General features: G+C 40.0%; 1 protein-coding gene across 2 annotated transcripts in view; it reads left to right on the top strand.

The window, feature by feature from the left end:
• DIP2A (disco interacting protein 2 homolog A) overlaps nucleotides 1–26,021 on the top strand; it is a gene marked incomplete at both ends in the record, with an annotated part of 99,864 nt that overhangs the window by 44,750 nt on the left and 29,093 nt on the right. For both annotated transcript variants that reach the window (XM_079539424.1, XM_079539423.1), the window contains 15 exons: nucleotides 507–626; nucleotides 7,632–7,877; nucleotides 15,553–15,681; nucleotides 16,840–16,959; nucleotides 18,306–18,503; nucleotides 18,978–19,069; nucleotides 19,299–19,409; nucleotides 20,244–20,367; nucleotides 20,692–20,801; nucleotides 21,214–21,316; nucleotides 22,448–22,512; nucleotides 22,832–22,925; nucleotides 23,361–23,480; nucleotides 24,896–25,010; nucleotides 25,309–25,448. In XM_079539424.1, the coding sequence (XP_079395550.1) occupies nucleotides 507–626; nucleotides 7,632–7,877; nucleotides 15,553–15,681; nucleotides 16,840–16,959; nucleotides 18,306–18,503; nucleotides 18,978–19,069; nucleotides 19,299–19,409; nucleotides 20,244–20,367; nucleotides 20,692–20,801; nucleotides 21,214–21,316; nucleotides 22,448–22,512; nucleotides 22,832–22,925; nucleotides 23,361–23,480; nucleotides 24,896–25,010; nucleotides 25,309–25,448 (1,887 nt within the window). The remainder of the gene's footprint in view (nucleotides 1–506; nucleotides 627–7,631; nucleotides 7,878–15,552; nucleotides 15,682–16,839; nucleotides 16,960–18,305; nucleotides 18,504–18,977; nucleotides 19,070–19,298; nucleotides 19,410–20,243; nucleotides 20,368–20,691; nucleotides 20,802–21,213; nucleotides 21,317–22,447; nucleotides 22,513–22,831; nucleotides 22,926–23,360; nucleotides 23,481–24,895; nucleotides 25,011–25,308; nucleotides 25,449–26,021) is intronic.

The following is a 26,021-nucleotide window of genomic DNA, read 5'->3' as shown; positions in this document are numbered from 1 at the left end:
CCAGTCTGTACACATATTAACTGGTCAAAAATTAATCTTGGTGCTCTCTGAATGTCATAGTACAATTAAGGTACTTAAGGTATTCTTTTTTTTTGTCAGTCCTTATCAGAGAGATGCAGCCATATGGGACACTGGTTTGCAGCAGCCATTTCTAGAGGCAGACAGTACAGATTGTTGAAACTGCTGCTATTTGGAGAACTAAGATTAGTAGCAAAACTGGTTGGCGCACTTGTAACAGCTTCAGAGTGCAAAACCACATAACTGGAATTTAACTTTGGACCTTTCTGTTCTCCGTTCTGCTCAGTCTCTCATTGAGGCTGAGAACCTGTTCCACAAGTCAGCTAAGCAATTGGACTGAGGATAGGACAAAAGCAATAAGGGCCCTCATGTGCAGTTCAGATTTTGTATTTGAGCTGTTAAAGGTGGCATTAGTGCTTTCTGTGTTTTTAGAAAGAAATTGTGATTGAATTTAATTTCCTAACCTTTTGTGTTTGTTTTCTATACAGATGTCCACACTGAAGCAGTGCAGGCAGCTCTTGCGAAATACAAAGAGAGAAAAATGCCTATGCCTTCAAAGAGACGGTCTGTTCTTGTGCACTCTTCAGTAGAAACATACACACCTCCAGGTATCTATTGAGTTGACATGTGTAAATCTTTCCAGGTACACTTGTTAGCAAAACATAAAGAGCAAATGGTTTGTTCTGCCAAGATGTAAGTATACTGCAGTGAGCTTCTGCCGTATTCACAGCTGCATTCCCTGATAATCAGGAGTTACTTGTAATTATTTATGCTTTCTACAAGATTTTTAGTGTTTCATCTAGAAATTCTGTAGCTACTAAAGGTACACTTGAAAGCTACAATAGGGTGAGCAGTTGCCCTTTATGCACAAAGTACATTCTTCTGCAATATGTCCCATTTGGAAAGTGAGAATCTTGGCAATCCTGTCAGAATTCTGTTACTTTGGGTTGCATAAGATTCTTTTAAAGAGTTGAAAAATATGCCAGTGTTATGTTACTGCATTAGCTTGCTGAATGCTCATCGCATGGTTTCAGCTGTGAGTAATTTCAAATGTTAAGATGCTGTCATTGCTCAGGTAGTTTACATCAGGATGTTTTCTTAATTTTTTTTGAGTAAATAAATAATCTTTCTGTAAGCTCACAATGAATTCTCTAGACGTGAGAAAATCCTTCTCCAGATACGTCTTGCTGTCTGGTGTATGGGGGCCAGTATTTTATTCAGCAAAGCGTTTCTCTTAGCTCTGAAGTTGTGAATGAGGTGCTCTTACCCTTCCTAATGAGGCTGTGGAGTAGAAGCACACTGACCTCTAGTGCCCTTCTCCATCAATTTTCTTTCTTATTCCTGTAAAAGAGCAGATATGCTATGTTGCTCATTTGCTTCCTGGGCTATGTTTCTTCCTTCTATTCACACCTTTTAAAGGAAATTCCATTTTTCTTTCCTAGTTATACAGTTCTATATTTTTTTTGTGGGGGTTCTTTGATCATTTCATTAGTTAAAAGTATTTGTCTTCTGGAGTTTTAAATCTGCACTTCCAGAATCTTTACATTCTTCCTTTAAGATATTACTGTGTTTTTTGTTAGATCATTCTTTTACTACGCGTATACTCAAAAGCCCGTAAGGGCAACTAATGCAGCAGGGTGGCTGTCATGCTTTTGAGTTTCTTTGTGTACAGGTCATGTATAAACAACGGAACTGCCATGAATTGCATGGAACGTAATGCTGGAGAAAATTCAGTTATATTTCAAGACCATCTGCATATTGAATCTTCAGAGGCCCTACTTTTTCTGTTACTAGCTTTTCCAAGCGGTATTTCTTTTCACTGTCCAAAATAAGTTCTGATGTAACAATTAGTGATGCATTTTATGTAGTATCACTGTCCTTGTCTCATTCCTGTAGTTTGCCAAGTCACTGTACATTTGGAATTAGGTATGTCGTGACAAGAAAAGAACACACTGTTATTCTGCATGAGATTCAGTAATAAAAAATAGCTGGCTTCCAGAAGTTCCACTGGGATGGATAAAGGAGTGGGAGGACAGCTAGATTTTCCTGTCTCCTTTGGCATTTAAAACTAGAAAAAATTGCCTGATGTTCTTTTGAGAGAACTAGGCATCTTTCTCTTTTGGCTACCTTCAGGACAGGTTGGGAGCAGCTCTGATGGTGTCCCTGCAGCCACTGCTGTACACACTCCATCAGGGGTCTATATGCTACATCAAAGGAGGAAAGTCTCAGGGGCTTGAGAGACCCTAGGAAAAAAATCATTATTCAGTGCTCAGCTCATTCATACATTCAAAGGAACGCAGGAAGAAAGTGGTAGGTGGGGGAGCCCCAAAAATGCCCTGTGCCAGCTCCTTCCAACCCATTCCAGAAGCAATCAGCCCATCACTGACCCATCCCCACAGGCCCAGGGGAGCATGGGGAACAACATTGGTAAGAGCCTAAGTTAAAAATTCAAGAGAAAGGGGTCACCCTTTCCAGGCTCTTCCAGGGCTGTCCCTGGAGACCCTGAACCCTACTATCCACACGTGAAACCCATCAAGACTGGTAAGCACTTCAAGCACCTTCTGAGCTTGGGAAGGCAGGTGCTGCCAGGGGAGCATGGAGCAAGTTAGGGGATGCAAGAGAAGGGCGTTTTAGGATTGCACAGTGTTTAGGTGATGAATTGAAGTAGAGAAATAGATGGTCATTTTTTGAGAAACAAGTATGGGGAAATTAGAGAGGTAAGGGTATATAGAAGGCCAATTATAAAAAGGGTATTCTTGCCTGGCAGGCCCTGACTAGTATTTCCAACGCTTTTCCTGGGTGAAAGGACTTCTTGTTTGGTGTGTGGGGAGGGGCTGAGGTCCAGCAGTTGGAGTTGAACCATAGATTTAGGGTCTGTGTGCCTGTTGAGAGAAGTGTGATGGACTGAAGTGCTAGCAATACGTAGAACAGCAGGTCACTGAGGCTCTTGTTTCCGTGGTGCGAGCATCAGGAGTGAGTGGAGCCTGAGTACCAGCATCTGGATACTAGTGACCAGAGAGGCTGCAGTGAGGGAAACCAAGTGCTACCTCTGATGTGGTACTTGTGTCAGAGGCCTGCGTTAGCCGCAGATAAAAGCAGAATGAAGACAGTGGTGCTGCCTGTATGTGTTTGCATGGGTTATCTGTGTGATCAGTAGTGTTTGTACGCACATGGACTATCACATATTGTGTGTGTGTGCTGTGCTTGAGCCTCAGCTCTGCTTGGAGCTGGGGCATGAAGCTGTGGCAGCCTTGCCTCTTGTAGACGAGCAGATTCAGCACTACATGTTTTTCCTTAACAGAAAACATTTAAACTGCTACAGTCACATCAAATAGATTCCAGCCTTCTTGTTGACAAGTATGACTTACAGAATTTAGATAACTTGTGATGTACCCTGCTGAGGAATGCAGTTGAATTTATCAGTTACAAAAGATTAGACCATTAGATCATTTCTTCTTAGAGGGAGGGTTAAAAAATGCTGTCAAACAGGAGATGCTAGAGTATCATCTTCTAACACACCTGCCCAAATGGTTAGCACTAAAGTCAAAAATACTGAGGTTGGGCTTTAGTAGGATACAGAAGAATCCTAAGTGATTTATAATAAAAGTTGAGTTAAGTTCTCTCTGGGATCTGTTGTGCAGCTTCTAAGAGAAAGTTATGGAGACACTTTGAGAAGATACTGGACCACTAGATGACTCTGAATCATGAAAGATCAGGCCATTCCAAATACTTTGAGAAATTGCTTTACCTGCATCAATTCATCAAATGAGGCTCATTAAAAGGCAATAATAATCGTCTTATTTTAGAATCACAGTATCCAGTCATAGGCTGGAGAAGACCTTCAAGGTCAAGTCAGTCTGATCTTCCACATCTCTCAGTGCCACATCTACACATCTCTTAAATGCTTCCAGGAGTGGGAATTCCACCACTTCCCTGGACAACTGATTTCAATGCCTGTCTGCGCTCTGTGAAGAGTTTCTTTCTGATGGCCAATCCAAGCCTATCCTGGTGCAGCTTGAGACCATTCTGTTCCATTCTCTCACTTTTCACCTGAGAAAAGAGACTGACACTGTCCTCCGTGCAACCTCCTTTTAGGTAGTTGTGAAGAGCAATGAGGTCTCTTCTCAGCCCCCCTTTTCTCTATACTAAATAACCTCAGTTCCCCCAGCTGCTCCTCATAAGACTTGTTTTCTAGGCCCTTCACCAGCTGCAGTGTTCATCTCTGCACATGGTTTATCAACTCAGTCGCCTTTAAGCAGTGAGGGCCCAGCACTAAACACAGTGTTTCAGGTACGTTCTCACTAGTGCTGTGTACAAGAGGATGGTCACATCTCTGGTGGCTGGCCACACTATTTCAGATACAAGCGAAGAGACTGTTGGTCTTAGCCACCTGATTGCTCTGCTGGTTATGTTCTGCTGACTGTCGATCAGCACCCTGCGGTTCCTTTCTGCTTGACAGCTTTCCAGCAGCTCTTCAAATGCAGCAGTATAGACTGGGCCCTGTATTGAGCCCTGGGAAATGCTTTAAGTGGCTGAACACTGGCTGGATTGAATTGCATTCCCTAGAGCTGCTTGAGCTTGGCCATTCAGACAATTCCTTACCTGTGAACCATACGCCTGTCCTAGCCATGAGCAGCCAGTTTCTCCAGGAGAATACTGTGGGAAATAGCATCAGACAATTTATTTGCAGAGTTGACTCAACAAGAAAAAATTGAAATTGCGAAGAAGCTGAGTAGCTTTGAAGCATCTAATTTTACTGGTCAGGTACTAGTAACAAAGATTGTTACTCTGGCAAGGAATCTGTGAGACTTGCTGGATCTCAAATCGGTCTTTAAAAAAAAAAGATGCCTATTTTTTGCTAAAGAGTTGATTTCAGGAGACAATGTGCTACAGTCATTTCACTAGAGCGTGTAGAACTTTGTCTTATTGTGAAAGCTGATGACCCATGCCTTGTACCTGAACGGAGGGCATTGCACTTCTCTCATGGATTATCCTTTTTTAGTATGTAATAACCACAATGTCATGATAGCTCAGGAGTTCCACGTGCCTTTGCTGTTATTTTTTAGGTTTCTTCAGACCTCCTTCAAAGCAATTTTGCTAATTTGACTTTTTTCCATTCCATATTGCTAGGAATGCGTTGACCTGAGCATGTGAGCATTCTACTATCTTAGAATCCTTGCATTTGCAGAAGTTAATTGCAATTAAAATAAGACATTGCTAATAGCTGAAGGGCTGTTAGTAGTTACTGTGGGTAGTTACCATCGCTGACCTGGACTTGCATTCTGGTTAGCGTTAAATTCAAAACCAAGTCTCCTGACTAGTAGTAATGGAACTGCAGTTACTGGCCATCTCCAACAATTTTGATGTGCTTTTGTTTTCATCTCACTGAGCTTCTTCTTCCCACCCACATTTCACGTGATAGGAACTTGAGCTGCAGTTTCAGTGTATATTTGGCCCAGAGGGTGATGGTTGCTGTGCCTCTCTTGGGTAAGCTCCCAGCCAGGAAGAGCTGCAAGCCAAGTACATAGCATTCTGCACACAGCACACTGCCCTTAACTCCTGCGTTGTCGCACAGCCAGATGCTACCTAGCTGCTTTTCCCTTCATGATAGAATTGTTTGGAAATCAGCAAGTGTTTCCTTTGAGGATTTCCATTTCATACACAGTTAATATTTTATTTAAAGTTTTTCAGCCTCTATGAGATATCGGAAAGCTTAGAAATTCTGGAGAGACTTTGTAGAACTTGTAACTGGGTAACAGACACAATCAGAGTATGCATCCTCTGAGAAGCCTCTGTTTTTCAGTACTCTTATTTTTCACTCTGAAGAGATAATACATCGCAAATGTGGCCTTTTTTTTTCCTGAGCCTGATTGTTTGTTATCCTATTTTGTTACATGTTCCTGGAACTGTTTGTGTTTGCCTCTGCCTAAAAGGAAGGGAAGGCTGCAAGTGCTATAGGGCTGTTTTGGCTCCTCTCCAGGGGCAGATGTAGTCAGCAGGCGAAAACTACAACTGTGGGAGTAGACCAGAAATACCATATAAGGCACAGTCTCAGGAATGGTCATCCACAGCTGTATCTTCTCCAAATCAATCGTGTGTATTTTTATTCAGAACTTGTCATATTTCAGTAGAGACGGTCAAGTAAAGACATTTGTAATTTTAACTTTGAAAAGGCTGCTCTGATAAACAGGGTTTCTAGTTTTGTGGTTTTGCACTGGTTAAGAGCAGTTTTCCTGAAGCTGCTGGAAATGCACATATTCTTAAAAACAGGACTGAACATGTGGTGGTTGAAAGTTGTGCCAAAGATGAAGTAATGCTCTTCAATATGGCTTCAACAAAATTTGGTCTTGGAATTACATATCACTATGTTCAGAGGATTTAGAAAAGTTCCAAAACAAAGACTGCAGGTTTCTGAGGCAACAACCTCTTGTCACTCAGGAGCACCACATCTGGAAAGGACTTTGGTGTACAGCAGTGGACATCCTGTCTTTCTCCTCAGCTGTTGTTTGGCTCATGTTGACTTCTGCCTGCAGTATCTTTTCAGGAGTATTCTCAGCTTTATGTGTGACTTGGAACTACTCTGCACAAACTGACGTGATATGGACAGTGCGTTGTTGTAGGAACATCCTTTTGATTACCGGGATTATGGAGGGTGCTGTGTTATGGACCTAGTTCTTAAAATGCAACAGTTCCTTTAGTAAGAGACAGAATATGGAGCCTATTTAGTAACTTCCTTTTTTTTTGGCAAGCATTCCTTAACGTTCAAACAAGTTCTGCAGGAAATCTCAAACTTAAAACAAGGCGAAAATATAAACTTCTGTTAGAGTCTTGGCTTCAAGTGTAGTGAGATTATTTTATATACATTTTAAAAGACTCTTTTATTTTATTGATTGAGCACATAAGAAAGATTAGATGCAAAAGGGAAACTTACAAAAAGCTGTGAATATCTGGATGGTAACTAACATGGTTATCAGGCTTCTAACAGCAACAAATATTCATCTGCAATAAAAACATGTTTTTCTAAGCATTTACATGTTATGCACCTTAATGTCAGCTTGTGGTTAAAGTTCATGGGGTTATTCTTTGATTAATGTCTCTTTCATTCGCGCTGTACCTTTTTTTAGTAAGTAGTTAAAAAAATGTCAAAAGAACCTATATGTGAAAAATTAAAAAAAAAAAAAAAAAAAGAAGAAGAAAGGAAAGAGGAGGGAAAAGAAAATATATCCAACAAAAAATGATGGAAATTATTCAGATAGGACAAGTTCCAATTTATCTATTCAGAAATATTCCATAAGGGTGGTATGCTTATTTAGCGTGATTCAAAGTATATTAAGTATCTTAGGTAGAAAGTTTTTTCAAACATTGTCTTTCCAAGTGCGGGTGATAAATGAAACTTTGTTCAAGGTGCTCTTGTTACAACACATAGAATTTGTTGCATTTCCCTAAAAATGGTAATGAACAGAATTGGTGCATGTGAAGATACCATTTGCTTAATAGATGCATCTCATGTGTAGCACATGAGAATGCTATGCGAAGAACATGGAAAAACTTCATGTTCCTGTCTGTTGGGTCATTCCCACATTACATGCCTGTCGTCATTATTTTAATCACAGACACATCGTCAGCATCAGAAGATGAGGGCTCGTTGCGTCGGCAAGGGCGGATCACCTCCACTCCGTTCCAGAGCCATTCCAACGTAGAGCCCTGGCTTAACCGGGTTATTCAGGGCTCGTCCACCTCATCCTCTGCATCTTCCACCTCATCTCATCCAGGAGGGAAACCTGCTGCTGCTTCCAGTACTGCTACTGCCACTGCTGCTGCCACGGTGCTTGCAGATCTCATGGCACACATCCAGCTAGGTTAGTAAAGAACTCCCTGTGTGATTGGAATAAAATCGAATTAAAATCCCAAAGCAGAGCTAAATGCAGAAGTCAGGTACGTGCTGTGCTCCACCAGGAGATATCCATAAATAGCCTTAAAATGTACAATCCTCAGACCAGGTATGTATGATACATATGTATTTAATTTAAATCAAACCAGTTTTTCAGGAGATCTGAACATGCATTCTCGTGATAAAATGCTTGATTTATCAAGAAACTGAAGTTAAATTTTCAGTGATCCTAAAAGTGGAATTTCAAAGGGATCGTGTTTTTGGTGTGTGCTTTATAATCTTACAGTATTTTTCAGCATTATGCTATGGATTTCAAAGGTGACTCAATCAATAAACATCTAGAAGTCTAGAAATATATTTGGAATCTTTGAGAAGATATGAAATTAGAGGTACTGAAAATGCTAGATTTCAAAGTGACATGTGGTTTTCCTTTAATTGCAGTTTGTCGTGATAACGTTTGGCCTTTATTCTGGAGTTAAAGTGAAAAAATAGAAGTACTGGTAAGCCAAAGTGTGAATCAGAATATCATAGGGGTTGGAAGGGATCTCTGAAGATCATCTAATCCAACTCCCCTGCTACAGCAGGCTCCCTAGAGTAGATTGCAGTGGAAAGCATCCAGGAGACTCCACAACCTCTCTCGTCAGCCCATTCCAAAGTTCTGTCACCCTCAAATTGAAGAAGTTCTTCCTCATGTTCGTATGGAACTTTCTGTGTTCCGGTTTGTGCCTGTTGCCTTTTGTCCTCCAAAAAGAGCCTGACCCCATCCATTTGATAGACTCTCTTTGGTATGATCACCTCTCAGTCTTCTCCAGGGTGAACAGTTCCAGGTCTCTCAGCCTTTCCTCATGAGGGAGATACTCCAGACCCCTAATCGTCTTTGTGGCCCTTCGCTGGCCTCTCTCCTGCAGTTCCCTGCCTTTTTCGAACTGGAGAGCACAAAACTGGACCCAGTGCTCCAGATGTGGCCTCACCAGGGCAGAGCAGAGTGGGGAGTATAACCTCCCTTGACCTGCTGTCCATGCTCTTCTTGATGCACTCCACAACACCATCAGTCTTCTTGGCCACAAGGGCACACTGCTGATTCATGGCCAGCCTGGCCACCAGGGCACCTTCTCTGCGGAGCTGCTCTCCAGCAGGTCAGCCCCTAACTTGCACTCATGTGTGATATTATTCCTCCCCACGTGTAGGATTCTACTCTTGAAATTGTTGAACCTCATCATATTCCGATCTGTCCAACTCTCAGCCTCTCCAGGTCTTGCTGAACAGCTGCACAGCCTTCTGGTGTGTCAGCCACTTCTCCCAGCTTTGTATCATCAGCAAACTTGCTGAGACTGCACTCCATCCCTTTATCCTGCTCACTGATGAAGTCACTGAACAAGATCAGACTTGGTTCCAATTTCTGGGGAGCGCTTCTAGCTACAGATCTCCAAATTTGACTCTGCACCTCCAGATCACAACCCTCTGAGCTCTGCCAGTCAGCCACTTTTCAGTCCACCTCACTGTCCACTCATCTTCCCACAACTTCCTAGGCATACTGATGAGGATGTTATGGGAGACAGTGTAAAAAGCCTTGCTAAATCAATGCGCACAACATCCACTGCTGTCCCGTCATCTACCCAGCCAGTCATGACATCCTAGCAGGCTACTGGGTTGGTGAAGTGTGACTTCCCCTTGACGAATCCGTGTTGGCTACTCCTGATAACCTTCTTTTCTTCCAGTCCGTGGAGATGACATCCAGACCAAGTTATTCCATAACTTTCCAGGTATGGAGATGAGGCTGACTGGCCTGTAGTTTCCCAGATCCTCCCTCTTGCCCTTTTTGAGGACTGGAGTGACACTGACTTTCTTCCAGTGCTCAAGCAGCATTCCCATGAGTGAGTTTTGTCTCAGTCTCTGTAACACTGAAGGTCCAGAACTTCTTGTTCCTTTTTTCACTTGTGGGATACTTAGCAGGCAGGGACAAAAGCCATCTTTTCTGTTGTGGAGATGTTTTTTATATTATTTCTATACATAGTCAAGTGAAAATTGATCATGGATTTGTTTGTGTACAAAAGATGAGTAGTTATGTAAACTTTTGGAGAAGGACCTAGAGGAGCAGTAGTAGTTATGTATTTCAAATACATGTATTTCTTTTTTTCCAGTATAGTTTAGAAAGAAAAAAAGTTATATTTAAGTTTCACCTATTGTGAATGGTTTGGGTTGGAAGAGACCTTAAAGCCTCCCCAGTTCCAACCCTGTCGGACCAGGTTGTTCAAAGCTGTGTTAAACCCAGCCTTGAATGTTTCCAAGGATGAGACATTCGCAGCTTCTCTGGGCAGCCTGTGCCAGTGCCTCACTGCGCTCTGTGTAAATAGTTTCTTCTTGTCTAATCTTAAATTGGCACTTTTTTAATTTAAAACTTTTATCGCTTGTCCTGTCATACACTCCCTGGTAAAGAATCCCTCACCATTTTTCTTGTAGGCTCCCTGTAGGTCTTCTATCTCTTCTGCATTTTGCATGGGAAACTCAACAGCAGCTCTAACTCTCTCAGCCTGTCTTTGTAGGTGAGGTAATCCAGCCCTCTGACTACTTTTGTAGCCTTTCTCTGGACCCACTCAGACAGGTCCATGTCTTTCTTGTGCTGTGAACCCCAGAGCTGAAAGCAATACGTTCTCAAATTCTTGTGTTTTTAATGCTGTGCAATAGGTATCACATACGCTGTTCCTGAATGTTTAGAGTTCCGGCAGTTGTGCTTACTCAGCTTTTTGCTTACCTGGTGCTGTATGCCTGCACAGACATACAGACAGTCTTCTCTAACTCTTTATGGAGAACAGGCTAGGTCAGATAGGAAAAAAACTGAAATGTTATGCAAAGTGCCATACAAAGCTACAGGCAGCATTTAGCTTCATTCATTTTTCTATACTTCATCAGTACTTCATCCATAAGCGTAGGCTCTTCTGTTTTGTGGTTTTACTGTTAGCAAGAACTGTCCTGTTTGTATGAAATATGACCTTTTTGTTGCCTTTAAAGAAATCTACATTTTCATCTTCCTTTTCCCAAACTTTTATTCATACTATTCTTATGGACTTTGAATGTTGCTGCTGGATCACTGGGAAGTATTTGGTGTACAGGAGGCACTGGAACAGTATGAATGAGCCACTGATGTCTGCTGCCCTCAAAATCTGATTTAAGAAGGAAACTTGCATTTATTTATTGTGTTTAGTGGGCATAAGTAAAATGGAGTATTTCTGCACCTTGCTTTGAGGACGGTCTGGAATTTCATAGGGATCATGTTTATCTCCTTAAAATTCACAAATACAATTATGACTAACCTTTGAAGTTCGTGTAAGATTGTTGATGAAATTCCATCATAACTGTAAAAGCTTGCAAGATAAGAATAGTATGTGTAAAATGTAACACAGCAACGTGTTACAGCGAATATCTCAAGCTTTATACAGTAAAGAGAGATCAAATTTCACAACCAGCTTCTTAAGATCTATCCATCCAGAGTATTTAATCGTGAAAATTGTATGCAATATCAAGGCCTACATAGCAGTTCAAAGTCCAGCACTTAAGAAGCTAGATGTTTAACATTGCACAGTGGAATGGTTTGAAATTTCAGTAAAGAGAAATAAATATGTAATTATAGTTTCTATTGGGAAGGAGGATCAGAGATTAAAAGCTCGTAGAGTCGTAGCTGGAGGGGACCCACAAGGGTCACCCAGTCCAGCCCTCAACCCCACACAGCGCCTCCTAAACCCAGCCCCTTTGACTGAGGTTGGTGTCCCAATGCTCCCTGAGCTCTGGGAGCCCTGGGAGCTGCTCCATGCCCATTGCCCTCTGGGGCACAGCCTTCTCTTCACCCCCATCTGACCCTTCTCTGATGCAGCTCCCTCCTTTCTCTGTTTTTACACTGTGGCTTTTTTTGTCAATAAACACTGGAATATTTCCACAGAGGAGGCCTTGTATGTGCTAGAGTGTAAAATGAGTTTTATTAATTCCTCAGTGAATGTACTGACTTCTGCAATACATAACCCTTCTTTCTTACATATTTCTAATATTATGCTTCATCAAAATATTCTATACGTGTGTATTGAATAACAGTTTTCATATGCTGGAGAATTTATACTAAGTCTGTATTAAATTCCCAAGCAGTAGACTTCAGTATTGAAAGTACAAGGTTACGGTGCTGTATCAAGTCAAATAGAAATATGCATCCTGTTTAAGCGGCTTGTCTTTCATCGATAAAAGTAAAGGCACGTTGTCTGGAGCCTTGTGTTATGTTAGTGTAATACTTTCTTTAACATGTCTAAAGGTAGCAGTGTGTCAGGGTATTCTTAAAGTTTAAATTTCCCTCCTTAGCTCTTGTGCAGTAGCAGGGAAAATGGATGATCATGATCTTTGGCACGTAATCTGTTTATTGAAAGACTTAAAAGCACGATTTGGAAATGCATCCACTGCTCTCTGGTACTTCAAACCTTGTGCTCATCGATCATATCCCACATGTACCTGTGAGGGACGTGGTTAGTGAGCACGGTACTGATGGGCTGATGGTTGGACTGACTGATGTTAGAGGTGTTTTCTAGTCTTAATGATCCTATGGATTCTCTTTCTTAGCTGGAAGCAGGGATATGTGGTAGGTGTTTGAGCTTTGATTGCTGTGTTACCACCACAGGAGATTGTGAGAGTGTTTGAAATGAGGTTTCTAAGGTTTTTTTGCAGAGGAATATGCAGGAAGTAATGGCTTAGGGATTCTGTGTTAAGTTGTAGCTGAGCTAGTGTGCTCTCTTTATTTTTTGTTGTTCCAGTAGAATTTAATACATTTATTTTAAATGTCCATTTTTATTGAGTAATTTCCAAGAGATGAAATGAGATACAGCAGTCTGTGTCTAACCCAGCTTTCTGCTTAGGTTAGGGCTTTTCTGTAGTATTTTAATCTTCATTATAAGGTTCTTCCTTAGAGACTGCTCTCTGTCTGATGCCTTGCTTTTAATTTTCTATATTGTATCTCATGCATTTTTTTCTTGGGTTACTGCATTTATCATTAGCATTTATTGTCTCCGTCTCTTCTAATCAGTAACTGAGGTCTGAATCCCATTAACTTTGGTCTCTAAGTCACAAGTGTGTTCACATGATTTTTTGGCCGCTCCGCATTTCCCTTTCAGTGCTTTGACAAAGTATCTCTAGGCAAGAGAGACTCATTTCATGGATTTTCATGGACTTATGAATAGAATGCCTATATAATTAATGAAATTAATGTGATTTTCATCTGAGCGTAAGTCCTGAAGATGGAAATTATTCCTTGTGGATGCATAAAAGGAATTCTGTCTTCTCAGGGCAGATGTGTGAAGACCAGTTTTCTTCATTGTGCAGGACACAGTAGCTGTGGGCTGCAGAGAAGTTGTTCATAAGCACCCCTGCATTCCGCTTCTGGGTTAGGGACACTGATCTGCATGAAACTTGGCTGTGAGATGCTTAAGAGATACCTGAATGCTATGGAGCAGCACCTCCACATGTAGCTCTTTTATGTGCTCATTTTCAGTTGGAAATGATTGTAAATGTTCTTTTTTTTCCCAAGCATTCTCATTTTTGGTGTGATTTCTTTGAACTCAGCTCTTCTATAAGTGTTCCCAAATACCTTCTTCCCTATGTTACTTTCTGTGCATTTAGTTGCAGAACTTTTGTATTTGAAAAATCTGTCTTTTGCATGTGTGTGCTTTTTCTTAACAGGAATATACATGGCAAAACTCACATTCTTTCAGTGTTTCAATTCCTGTACTTTAAATATGGCTTCTGGACTTCGTAGTGTGTATGTATGTTTTATTCTCTGCTGTGACTTTGATGTATGTACCTATATGCATGCCACATCAAATGCATGCCACAGATTCACGTGTTGGGTCACATTAGTGCTTAGTGGTGACAACATCTTCTATGCAGAATGGTATTTTGAGGATTTCCACTGATGAAGTCACACTGCAGTTACATCTCTGAGCATAGTTCTTGCTAGTATATTAAAGGAATGAAAGCTTTACTCATTAATAATCCATCCAGGGTTTGTAAGTACAGTGGGCTGACACTGCACTATGGGGCCCAGGTACTTTGGATTGTGTTTCCTTTCTTATTTAGTAGGCTTTATGAAGTCAGTGTTTTAGGACATTGGTAAAGATGGGAATCAATACAATTTAAAAAAAATAAATGAAGCTGTATAGTGCTTATCAAGGGCCTTTCAGTTTATTCTGAATACTTGGGCTTTCTATGAACCTTGTGAAGTATTGTGAAGATTATATGGATCAGTTTTACTCATAGTTGTCATGTTTTATTGTTACTGGTTTGAAATCCAACACTTATTAAATCAAGTGATACTTTGTCCTTCTGGTACCTTACCCAAATGAAGGAATTTTGTGGTCCTGCTTAATACCTAATGTGACAGATCTCTCTAACACAAGATTTGTCATTGCAGTGGTGATTACTAGAAAGTATGAGAATAAGTTTTCTTCTGATGATCCTACTAAAACTGCTTAGAGCTGTTTATCTTTAAGCTCTGGAAATCTGTGAGCAGAGTTATAAGCACTTGTTACCCTAGGGCTAATCGCTTCTTAAAAATGAGTTGGTGAATATTACATACTTCACAGCACTGTCTGTATCTCATCAGGCTTTGGTTCTTGCTGCAGAATTTCTGCCACACAAAAATTCTTCAAGGCCTATCACCAGTGAGCTGTATGACTCCATGCAGTTTTCTAGCATGGCACAGCGTTCTGTTCGTAAGCTTTTTCCTGTTGAAATCCAATTTTTATTCATTAGGATTCTGAATATTTCAGGTCTGCAATTCCTGATATCAGTAATTCCTGATATCAGTAATTCAAGTATTCCTTACTTGAACTCTCCTTCCCTATACTTATATTTCTTCAAAACCATTCCATAAAGTAGATCACAGGTTTTCTAATGACAGTATTCCCAAGTGTTCTTCTGTAGTGTAGAGGCATAGCACAGTTCCAAGTAATGCAAGTTTTTGCCTTAAGATTGTTACAGGGTGATTATTCAATACTTTGAGTTCACGAGAATTGCTCTGCTTTTCCTGTGTATGTTACAGAATGGTTAAGTATTAATTGCTTGTATCACACACCATTGAAATTAAACAGTTTGTGATGTCAGGCCTACATGACCGCGTCATGCGTCAGGAAGCCCTGTGCTTTATCTGTTTTGATCAGTGGTGCACCAAAGTGTGTTCAGTGTTGACATCTGCACCAGTTTTGTACGTGCACGTCACAGGTAACCCGGCTGTCCTCACTAGTACTGCTCGTGAAGGACAGATGGTCTGTACCCCAGAATAGGAAGCATTGATAACAGATACATCGACTGACTGAAAAACGTGGTAAGAAAGGCTGCTAAAGGAAAAGGATGATGTAATCATCCTGTAACTTATGTCTGAATTTCCTTGGGTCACTTTGGAATTAGGTGGAGCTCGTTTCCCCTCTGGGAAGGCAAAGTGGTTCCTTTCAGAATTCAATGCAGCTTTCTCATTCCCTCCTTAAGATTTTGGTTATGATTTGATTAAAGAAAAGAATTTCGTCAAAAATGGGAGAGCAGCAAAAGTGCTGTAAGAAGCAACATTGGATGCATTAACACGATTGATGGGCTCATTTGTTTTTCTCACATTTATACAGATAACCACTCTGCACCTCCTGATGTAACCACTGGTCTGGTGGAACACTTGCATCATGAGCGTCCACAAGTAGCATCAGTACGAGGAGTTCCCAGAGGCTATAACAGCAGCATTTTGGAAACTGGAGATGGTAATTGCATTATAAACCTCCAACTATCTGTGTCCTTTTTTCTGAATGAGCAGAACTGAGCTTGACACCCATCATGTGCCATGCTTCCTCCAAAGCCCACTCCTCATTTTTATTTGTGTGGTGCATATGTCAGTCTGCAAAGGAAAGGCTGTTTTGCATTTCCTGTGTTCTGCCACTGGGAAGCACAGGGTCATCCCTCACTAATTACCATCACAAGCAAAACAGATTCAGTGCAGGGAGTTGAATATAGTATTGCCTGTTGCTAATAGACTAGAGCAGTGAGAAACTAAAAGAAACTACAAATGCCTTCCCTTCTCTCCCATCAACTGTCTCTTGTATCTTCCCCTCAAGCAGCACAACCCACAGCACTTCATCTCTGCCACTGCCCCATAGTCATTCTGTGTCCCTGCTCGGTGTGGGGTCCCTCCCACAGGATGATGCTATCCTTCCTGAACTGATCTTGCATGGGCTTTCCACGGGCTGCAGCTTTTCAGGCAAAGCTCCTGCATGGCTGTGGTACTGCAGGGTCCATCCTGCTAGAACTGCTCCAGCAGTTCAGAGTCACAGGCAGCAGCTCCAGGCTGGGACCTGTATCTGCAGTGTCTCCATGGGGCTGCAGCATCCTTCAGGTCACATCTCCCTGCTGCACTGTGGGCTCTTCCACAGGCTGCCCACGGAGGTCTGGTCTGTGCCTGCAGTACCTCCTGCCCTCTCTCTGCACTGATCTGGGTGGCTGCAGGACTGCTTCTCTCATTTCTCACCGTTCTCTCCCAGCTGCTGTTACACAGCATTTTTCCCCTTTCTTAAATCTGCTGCCAGAGACACAGCCAACATCACTCATGGCTCAGCTCTGGCCAGGAGTGGGTCCCTTTTGGACTGGTGGGAGCCATCTGTGGTCTGACACATGGCAATGCTAGGATCTGTTTACAGAGACCATCCTCCTGCTGCAGCCCTCCATTATGAAAACCTTGCGCTGTAATCCATATGTGAAACTGATATTGTTTAAAGCTTTTTTTACCCAAACAAGCTATGCATTTTGAATGACTCTTCCACCTGAAATCTGTGCTGAGCTTGGAATAATGTTGTCAGCAATGTGGAAACATGTGTTTCGTATGTTTATTAATACATGTTAAATAATGCATCCTTTCTGTTTGGCAGGTGTCCCAGTGAATAGCAGAGTGTCCTCTAAAATCCAGCAGCTTCTAAATACGTTGAAAAGACCAAAGCGCCCACCTTTGAAAGAGTTTTTTGTTGATGATTTTGAAGAACTACTAGAAGGTTAATTTTCTTTTAAATCCAATTTTCACTCTTTGTGTAAGCAATTCAAGAAAGAACTGATATGGCTTAGCAAGTGTTGTTTTCTTTTTTTCTTCCTAAAGAGAAACAATAATCATGATAGAACTGCAGTAACATATGACCATTCTGTCCACAGTGTAAAAGTGAAGCATAATATTCCAACTCAGCCCTCCTGCTGTGTGTTCTTATACTCGACATTCCTCACTTGCTTTGGAAAATCTGATTCAGCCCAGTTTGGCTCAGTGTGATGACCATTGTTTACCTGCAGGCAGCTTATTTTCTATGCACAACCCCCACATCCTGTTCTGAAAAGATGTCTTTTAGCTGATCAGTGTCCAAGTCTACTTAAATGAGAAGGGTTGCTTACTTTTAACTGGAATTCATTAGTTTAACGTTGTCTGCACGTATGCTAATATCTTCTGTTTGGAATATAGAATATTTCATGATTTTACAGATTAAGAGAAACTGAATACTTAGACTGCACTGTGCAGTGTTATGTATCTACTGCATAAAACTATAGTGCTTCTACATACTCTGCAGATATTGCTTAATTACTGATTCATTTTCTGATTTGCCTGTATGTGTCCAGACAGAAAGTAAAGCATTTTGAAGAACAAAACTGGCCTTCTTTAAAACCTGCAGCATCGGTTAATTTTGGAGAATAGATTTTTTTCCATTCATACTCTTCAAGAGTAAATGAAAATTCTGTTCTCAGTGTTGTATCTTCAGCAGTTGCTGCTAGATTCCTTGTAGTGTTTATTTGATGCTCTAAAATGTGAAGTGTTTGCTGTTCTATTCTTTCTGTGGAGATTTTTCAGGCAAACTTAACGTTGAAGTGTATAAAATCAACCAAGATACTCTGTAATACCAGGAGCGTTTCAGCTGATTTGTATTATTAGGTTACAGAGCCATATAGTCATTCTTCATCACCTGTTGAAAATTTGGTGCAGTGAAAGTACATCCAATTGGTGCTGAAGCCATTCTTTCTGATGATGCTTCTTGGTTTGGTGTAGGCTTTCATTCAAATAGATGTGCAGAACAAACAGCAGAAAATAATGTCTCACAGGAGGGTAAAAAGAGTGAACTCAGGATTGAAGTTCTGCTCCTGCGGCCATCTTTTTTAAGCAGTGTGGAATCAGAACTACAAGTTGATTATTTTTTAAGAAGCCAACAGACGATTAAGTTAGCATCATCATAAAGCAGGGGAGAAGCACTAGCATTGAGAAGCTGTGAGTAAGGATGAGTATGGTTTGTAGAACAGTCTTAAGTATAATTTGCACATTTGGTGAAGACCCACATTCACCCACTTTACTGTTTTCTGATTTTAGTGCAACAGCCTGACCCAAATCAACCGAAGCCTGAAGGAAACCAGATGAATGTACTTAAAGGTGAACCTGTCGGTGTGGTGACCAACTGGCCACCTTCTCTGCTGGCAGCCTTGCAACGCTGGGGAACTACCCAGCCAAAAGCCCCTTGTCTGACTGCATTGGATACAACTGGGAAAGCTGTCTATACACTTACCTATGGTAGGTATTGATGGCAACTGGAAGAAAGAAGCAGATGTTCATTGTTGAACAAATGGTTGGCTTTATTTTTTTTTAATCACTGTTCTTATTTTTGAAAGCTACATATTAAAGAATTTCATTTATTTATTTGTTTTTACTATTTCCAATAAGTAGTTAGATTTTTGTCTTTTAATTTGAAAGCTTGGATAACTTCTTTGTTCTGTGTTATGGAAAGCTGTAAAGCACCAAACTGGCTTTTCACAGTGTTGCGTAATATGGCATTTATTCCTAACCCCTGTTTATTAAATTTTAGTTAAATTTCTGTGCAGATTAGGGTTTTTCTTTTTAGGCCAAGCAGTTTGATCCCCAGTATTTGCTAATGTAACTACTAATTCTGTTCTAATACAACCAGCTTGCTTGTATATAGATATTGTCTACTGCTGGCTGAATTTTGCAATTTAAGCCTCTATTTTTTTATTTCTTCCTCATCTTTAGGCAAACTGTGGAGTCGGAGCTTGAAGTTAGCATATACCCTGCTAAACAAGCTAACCAGTAGGAATGAACCACTGCTAAAGCCTGGAGACCGGGTAGGTTTGTTTGAGGTCATCTGTATGGATAAAATAGAGAGTAAGGAACAGCTTCAGCTTTGTAATACTGTAATTTGTAATATTACGTGTAATCACAGCTCTCACTATTTCTCTTCCTATTTTGTGAACCTGGATAGTGCTGTGACATTTTTGTCCCACAGATTTTAAAAAAGGTGCCACCCAAATGACAACAAAAGGCATTTCATGTCATTCTAATGTGTTTTTGTAGGTAGCTCTTGTATTTCCTAATAGTGATCCAGTTATGTTTATGGTGGCGTTTTATGGATGTCTCCTGGCAGAACTTATCCCTGTGCCAATAGAAGTTCCGCTGACAAGAAAGGTAGGCGAATACATCCAAAAAATTCATAGCTTCATAAATGAATTGGAGAGGGATGGGTGGTACCTGGATCTTACATGGGATCCCTCCAAGCCTGCACTTTTGAAAGCAGTACAGTGCATCAGCTGAATGACTCACTCTGCTTCTCCAGAGCCTAGTAGACTGAAGTGCATGTTCTAAGAGATGGGACAAAATGTTGTGAACCTAATAATTTTACTATTTTAGGATGCGTCCTTATAGAAATTGTTCTAATATGTTCTTTTGGAAAAGATCTGTGGTTTTTTTTTCCTCAAAATTCAACACAGAGGTGCAATATTTTCAGCTCCCACGTTGAATAGTGGGAACTATTATATAGAATATAATAGAGATAGAATACAATATAATAATATTAACAATATATATTATATATATATTGTTTATAATATATATAAAAATAATATAACAATATAATAGAGATAGATACAATAGAATAGAGGCAAGTAGAACAGGCTCTGCACTTTGGTGCCTCAAGTCTCAGAAACAACATCAAACTGGCTGTTTCTTGATGAAACATATGAACTTCCTCCAGGGTTGGAGAATTGTGCACAGCCATTCTTCCATTCTTCCATTCTTCCATTGCTTACCAGACTACTCCCTAATCTGACGTAGTTCACCCTGAGCAAAACTGTGTTTTGAGCATAGATTTCAGTGCTATCATGAAAGGTCTTTGCACCTTTCTTTTTCCCTGTGGTATAGATTGGCTTAGTATTTTCAAAACATGGAAAAATTGCAGTAAACTGTGCAATTTGTGAGTAAACTGATTATTTGTGAGTTTGCTATAATATGGTTTCTCTGTAGGATGCTGGCAGCCAACAAATTGGCTTTCTTTTGGGCAGCTGTGGAGTAACGCTTGCTTTAACCACCGATGCTTGTCAGAAAGGCCTTCCTAAAGCTCAAACGGGTGAGGTGGTTACATTCAAAGGTATGTTTTCAAAGTACTCAAATTCTGTTTTAGTATAAGCAATGTATATATTGATTTTTACTGCTAAGCCACCTCATTGAGTCTGCTTGCGAGCTTCTAGTTTACGTATAAAGAATTGCCATTATTGTCAAGAGAGCACTTAGTGCTCCTCCTTCTTCCGTCAGGATTGTGATGCTGCAGCCATAGCTTGATTCATATTGTTATCCTGGAGTACTGGGGAAAGAAAAAAAGAAAAAGATTTTGGTAGTGTAATGACAGTAATTTGTGGTTTTCTGTTTGTTGTTTTTTTTTGTTTGTTTGTTTTTTGTTTTTTTTAATTTGAAGGTTGGCCTCGTCTCATTTGGTTTGTGATTGATGGGAAGCATCTGGCAAAACCAGCTAAGGATTGGCATCCACAATTACGGGATGCCAGTGCTGAGATTGCTTATATTGAGGTGATCCAGTATAATATGCTTAACATATTGTTACACTGTTCCCATTTAAGTCACAATGCATCTTCCTTCTTCGATCTTCTGATGCTACAGAAGAGATGACTGTAATATCTATAATTGTGGAGCAAGAGTTTTTCTCTCAAAATTACTGGGAAAACTGTCATACATAGTATGACTAAAGACCGGGAGTAATTGGCATTTTGGGATCCCTGGGACAATTTGTTTCATTAGGGTAGGGTGTTAGTGTGTTCTCTGAACTTAAGTTGCATCTCTTACATTAGCTATTTTCTTTAAAAAATGTAAATATCTGCCTCTCCTATTTATCCTTTCAGTCACTACTGTACATTTCTGTATTTGTTGTTTACTTTCTGTATTTGTTATTAAAGTAATGTGTGTGTAAACTTTCTCTTTTCAGTACAAAACAAGTAAAGAAGGCAGCACAGTGGGCATTACTATATCTCATGCTTCCATGCTGGCACACTGTCACGCACTGACTCAGGCATGTGGGTATTCAGAAGGTAAGTTAGGTATAACTTCAAAATGACACCTCCTGCTTTGATTGTTCAGGAAAATTATGTCACAAAATCATGTTTCCTGCCATAAAATAACGTCAGGTCTTCTGTGTGAATATCATACAGAATCTGTCGTACGATGCTGTGAAACTGCTGAATGCTTTTTCCAGCTAACATGGTTACATACAGTTCACTTTTCCTCAAGGTCAAAAATATTTGAGGGTATAGAAGATGCGCATTTCCATATGTATGGGTTTATACTCTCCACTACTCTTGGAGCTCTCAGTTGTGCAGGGACTGAATGGATATGTGGCTGGCTTACTGGAGTATTTTATTAATTGGGAAATAGCTTTGTATGCTCTTGTATTTTTTGAAAGCTAAACAAGAACAAGTACTTGAAGAAACATTTATTTTAAATTCAATCATCCTCCATCCTTGATTAGTAGATTTCACTTGATTAGTAAAAGACGTCCTCCTATAATCTGGTTAGATCCTATGCCAAACTTTGATTTATGTTTGGAATCACATAAGTTCAAACTTCTCAGAGAAAAGCACTGAAGAAAATTCAGTACAGCTGTGGTAGTATTTCTCACTAATATGATTCTTTCAAATACAGGTGAACCACTTTTAGTTGAAAATTTCTTCAATTGGCATCAAAATCAGAGTTTCAATATGTAGTTTTTGGACAAAGGTAACAAGCACTCAAAATAGTATTAAACTGAATATCATGTCTCATAGATAAAATTATTACAAAGAATTTAATGGTGATTTTAAGGTGATTGTAATAACTAAGGCACTTTCAGGTACTGAGAGACAGCTGAGGTGCTGGAACAGGCTGCCCAGAGGTGTTTAAGGCCAGGTTGGATGGGGCCCTGGACAATCTGATTTAGTACTTGATGTAGTGGCTTGCAAACCTGCCTGTGGCAGAGGGGCTGGAACTTGATGATCCTTGATGTCCTTTCAACTCAAGCCATTGTATGGTATGATTCCATGATAAAGCATCCTATATTATAGACAAAAAGACATGGCAATATAGTTTCGAGTTGTTAGGTGTGTTGAAAGTTTCATAGTTGTTTGAACAAATATCTTAAATTCATAAATGTTTTCATAAAACTGCTTCCTTTCCTTTGCTTTCAGCGGAAACTCTAACAAATGTGTTGGATTTCAAAAGAGATGCTGGCCTTTGGCATGGAGTATTAACAGTAAGTGTTTGATTGTATGAAAAAAAAAAAACTGTAACAAGAATCTTCTCTTTGGAGCAGTGCTTTGGCTTCAGAATGAGGTCATAAACCATTCAAGCTATATTTCACTATTTATGCATTTAAGAATAGAGTATTCCTTTTTCACTAACCAACTGTGCAGATAATTTGCCTGCTATTGGCTGTACTCATATGTAACAGTTAGATGTAAGGGATGTGCTGCAGCTCTAATAGCTTTGATTTTTTTTCTTTATTTTTTAAGACATTGATACATTCTGCCTCCCAGACACTTCAAACTTTATTTTTGAATATTTTTTCTCAGAGTGTTATGAACAGAATGCATGTCATCAGTATTCCCTATGCATTAATGAAGGTTAATCCACTTTCCTGGATACAGAAAGTCTGCTCTTACAAAGGTAACCTTAAAATATTGTTGCATACTGATTTGAGAAAAATCTGTTTGTATGCCTACTGTGTGGCAGGCCACTGGTGTTTAATCTAGCTGATGTCCTTTGCCACTGTTACACATCAGCTTCAGCAAACAGGTACTGCATTATAGTGGTAAAAGTCCTGAAGAATGATTGCTGATTGACTTTGCTGTCTTCTTGTGATAGGTCTTTAAAGGCAACTGTATTTACTGTCATGGTACTAGAGTTCATATTAAGTGTTTAGATTCTATCATCAAATCCATCTGGAGACATTGAATGTGCACATGTCATTGCAGTAAAATGCCAGTAGATTGTAACTAGTTTTGTAAATGTATATTTTTGTGTAGATACATGATTTTATAATTTCTGTCTTTATTCTGCACACATGCCATAATTGTTATTAATTTTATTCGTTATTTTCAGCCCGTGTTGCTGTAGTAAAATCACGTGATATGCACTGGTCACTTTTGGCTCAGAGGGATCAGAGAGATGTCAGTCTAAGCTCCTTACGAATGTTAATAGTGGCAGATGGAGCTAATCCATGTGAGTATGGATGTATTTGCAGAGCTGTCAGTCCAAGGTGAACTGAAAACACAAGTAAGTCATGAAAGTCTGGACCTGTGCTACTGGAGCTCAGCAGTTAATCTTCAACAAAAGAGACAGCAGCAGCCTTTCTTTTTCTAAGGATAGTTTCAATAGGAAACATTTCATTACTTATTATATAAACAATTTTTGGCAACGTTGTTTTTTGGAAGTCTGTTTGAAGTAAATCATAATGCCAGTTTCAAAGTAGATGCCCATCTAGTGCAGTAGATAAAATGTATGAGTTTGAAATGTGTCTGATTTCTGTACATTATCATGGAGTTCATCTCAATCATTCAAGGACATAAAAATTGAAGCAGTCACAGCCTTACCTCAAAGGAGTAATACATATTATTAACTAGAGTAATTGGTAGAGCCTTACCTTTTCCTGTAAATGATATGGTGGTGATGGACAACAAATTGAGAAAAAAAGCAGCCAGGAGGGTTTGTTGGTTGTTTTTTTTTTTATCCTGCAACTGGCAAGGATGTAAGGATATAACTTTGGGGCTTAGTTTTGCTTGTACATCAGAAAATCAATGGTATTTCAGGTTTGCTGGAGGTTAGTTACATGATGAAAGGACAGCACACGCATTGGCAGAATATGAAAACTTGAACTGGTCTTGCTAGGATGGTTATTGTTGTAGGCAGCTTTTCAGTAGTGATGCTTAGAAGGCATTACACAGTTAATTCTGTAGTAAAATGCATATTATTTGTATGCTGGTGGAGTCATTGCCTTTTCATTGCTGTTTGCACATCTTAGCTGTATATATCTCTGTAAATGACTTTTTCATCAGTATTGTACTGTTACATGAATTTATATGAAATTACCCTATACCCAGGATGTAGCATGATCAGTGAAGTTGCCTTGTTTTATGTACCATGATTGCAGATCTATAAAAAAAGCTTTGTCCCACAAAGCTGTAGGACATACAGTATCCCTGTACATTTTGAGCTGCATGCTTATGGCGAGGTAGAGTTCTAAACAGAAGTGAGTATCTGTCAGAAGCATTTGATTTTATTTTTAAATGCTAGAGTAAGTAACACTCATGTAAGAACTGTAGAAACTGTCAGGTACAGCTACCCATACTGATAAAATAATCACTGTATCACTAGAGGACTTTCAGTGACGGTAAGGGACTCTACCAGAGAAAGAGTATGCAATTGGGAATTTCATTCTGTGAATTAGTTGTTAGCCATTATTTTGTTCTTCAGATCTACAATCTAATAGTAGGGAAGGATGTCCTTTAGTTTGAAAGTATGTAGTGCAAGAATGCATTCATATTTGTACAGGTGAGGTTAGAGTAAGCTAACAGACATTGGAACTGTGCAGATCAAACTTTCCTGCACTTGGCAAACTGTTGTTACTGTGTTTTCAGGGTCAATATCTTCATGTGATGCCTTCCTGAATGTATTTCAGTCCAGAGGTTTGAGACCTGAGGTAATCTGCCCCTGTGCCAGTTCCTCAGAGGCGCTCACTGTTGCTATTCGCAGGTAATGTTTTTTTTCCTGAGAAGTTGACTGAAAAAAAATTCTTGACAATTGAAATATATGCACTGCTAAGATGACAATTAGAAAAGACAGCTACTCACAGAAAGATACTCAAAGACCCAGATAAGTCTGAGGCTTGCAGGTATCTCATGCGTACCAGTCTTGAAGTCTTGTTTGTTAAAGATGAGATGTCATTCTTTTGTTTAACCTTAATAGACTTGACAGAATTGCACAGTGCTTTTGATGGACCTAATGTCATTGGTCTGTTGATTCACAAGTGATTTGACTTACTGTTTTTCAGACCTCCAGAACTGGGTGGGCCTCCTCCAGGGAAAGCAGTTTTATCTATGAATTGTCTGAGTTACGGTGTGATAAGAGTGGATACAGAAGAGAAGTTGTCTGTTTTAACTGTACAAGATGTTGGTCAGATTATGCCAGGAGGTAGGAGAACTTTTAATATACATTTAAGCATAATCCATGTAACTTTACTATTGTACCTGTGCTGTTGCAGTAAATAGAACTGGCAAATGAGAAGTATCTTTAAGGTAGTGTGACTCAGATTTTGACACATTACCTAAAAACTTTAGTAGCAAGTGCTGTCTCAGCTAGGAACATTCATAAATATTCACAGGGGAGATTAACTGATGGTATGTTTGAGTCATCATAGATTTTGGACTGTGCAGGTGCTTCATGGCTGGTTTTTACAGTTGTGGTTTTGTTCATTTGTCAGTGTTAGTGCTGACAGATGTACAGATATGCAGCAACGAATGCAGCAGGAAAAAAAACGAACTCTTAAAGCTTACTAGGAACTGTGCTGTTTTATCCAGAAGATGTGTCTGATTGATAGTCTATGCATTCATACAGAGCCACGAGCCACTCTGAGCTGTGACGGTACATTTTCTTCAGCAGCATCTGCAGCAGATTTCTGACCCTGTTTTCTGTGCCATGGCAGCATGTGTATGTTGTCCACGATGGTGGCAGTGCTCCTCTCAGCCTGCATAGCGTGACTCAGAG

The sequence above is a fragment of the Tetrao urogallus genome, assembly GCF_951394365.1.
Source record: "Tetrao urogallus genome assembly, chromosome: 8".
NCBI lineage: Eukaryota > Metazoa > Chordata > Aves > Galliformes > Phasianidae > Tetrao > Tetrao urogallus.
Note: the sequence above shows the minus strand (reverse complement) of the source record. Positions and strands in the feature narration are given on the sequence as shown.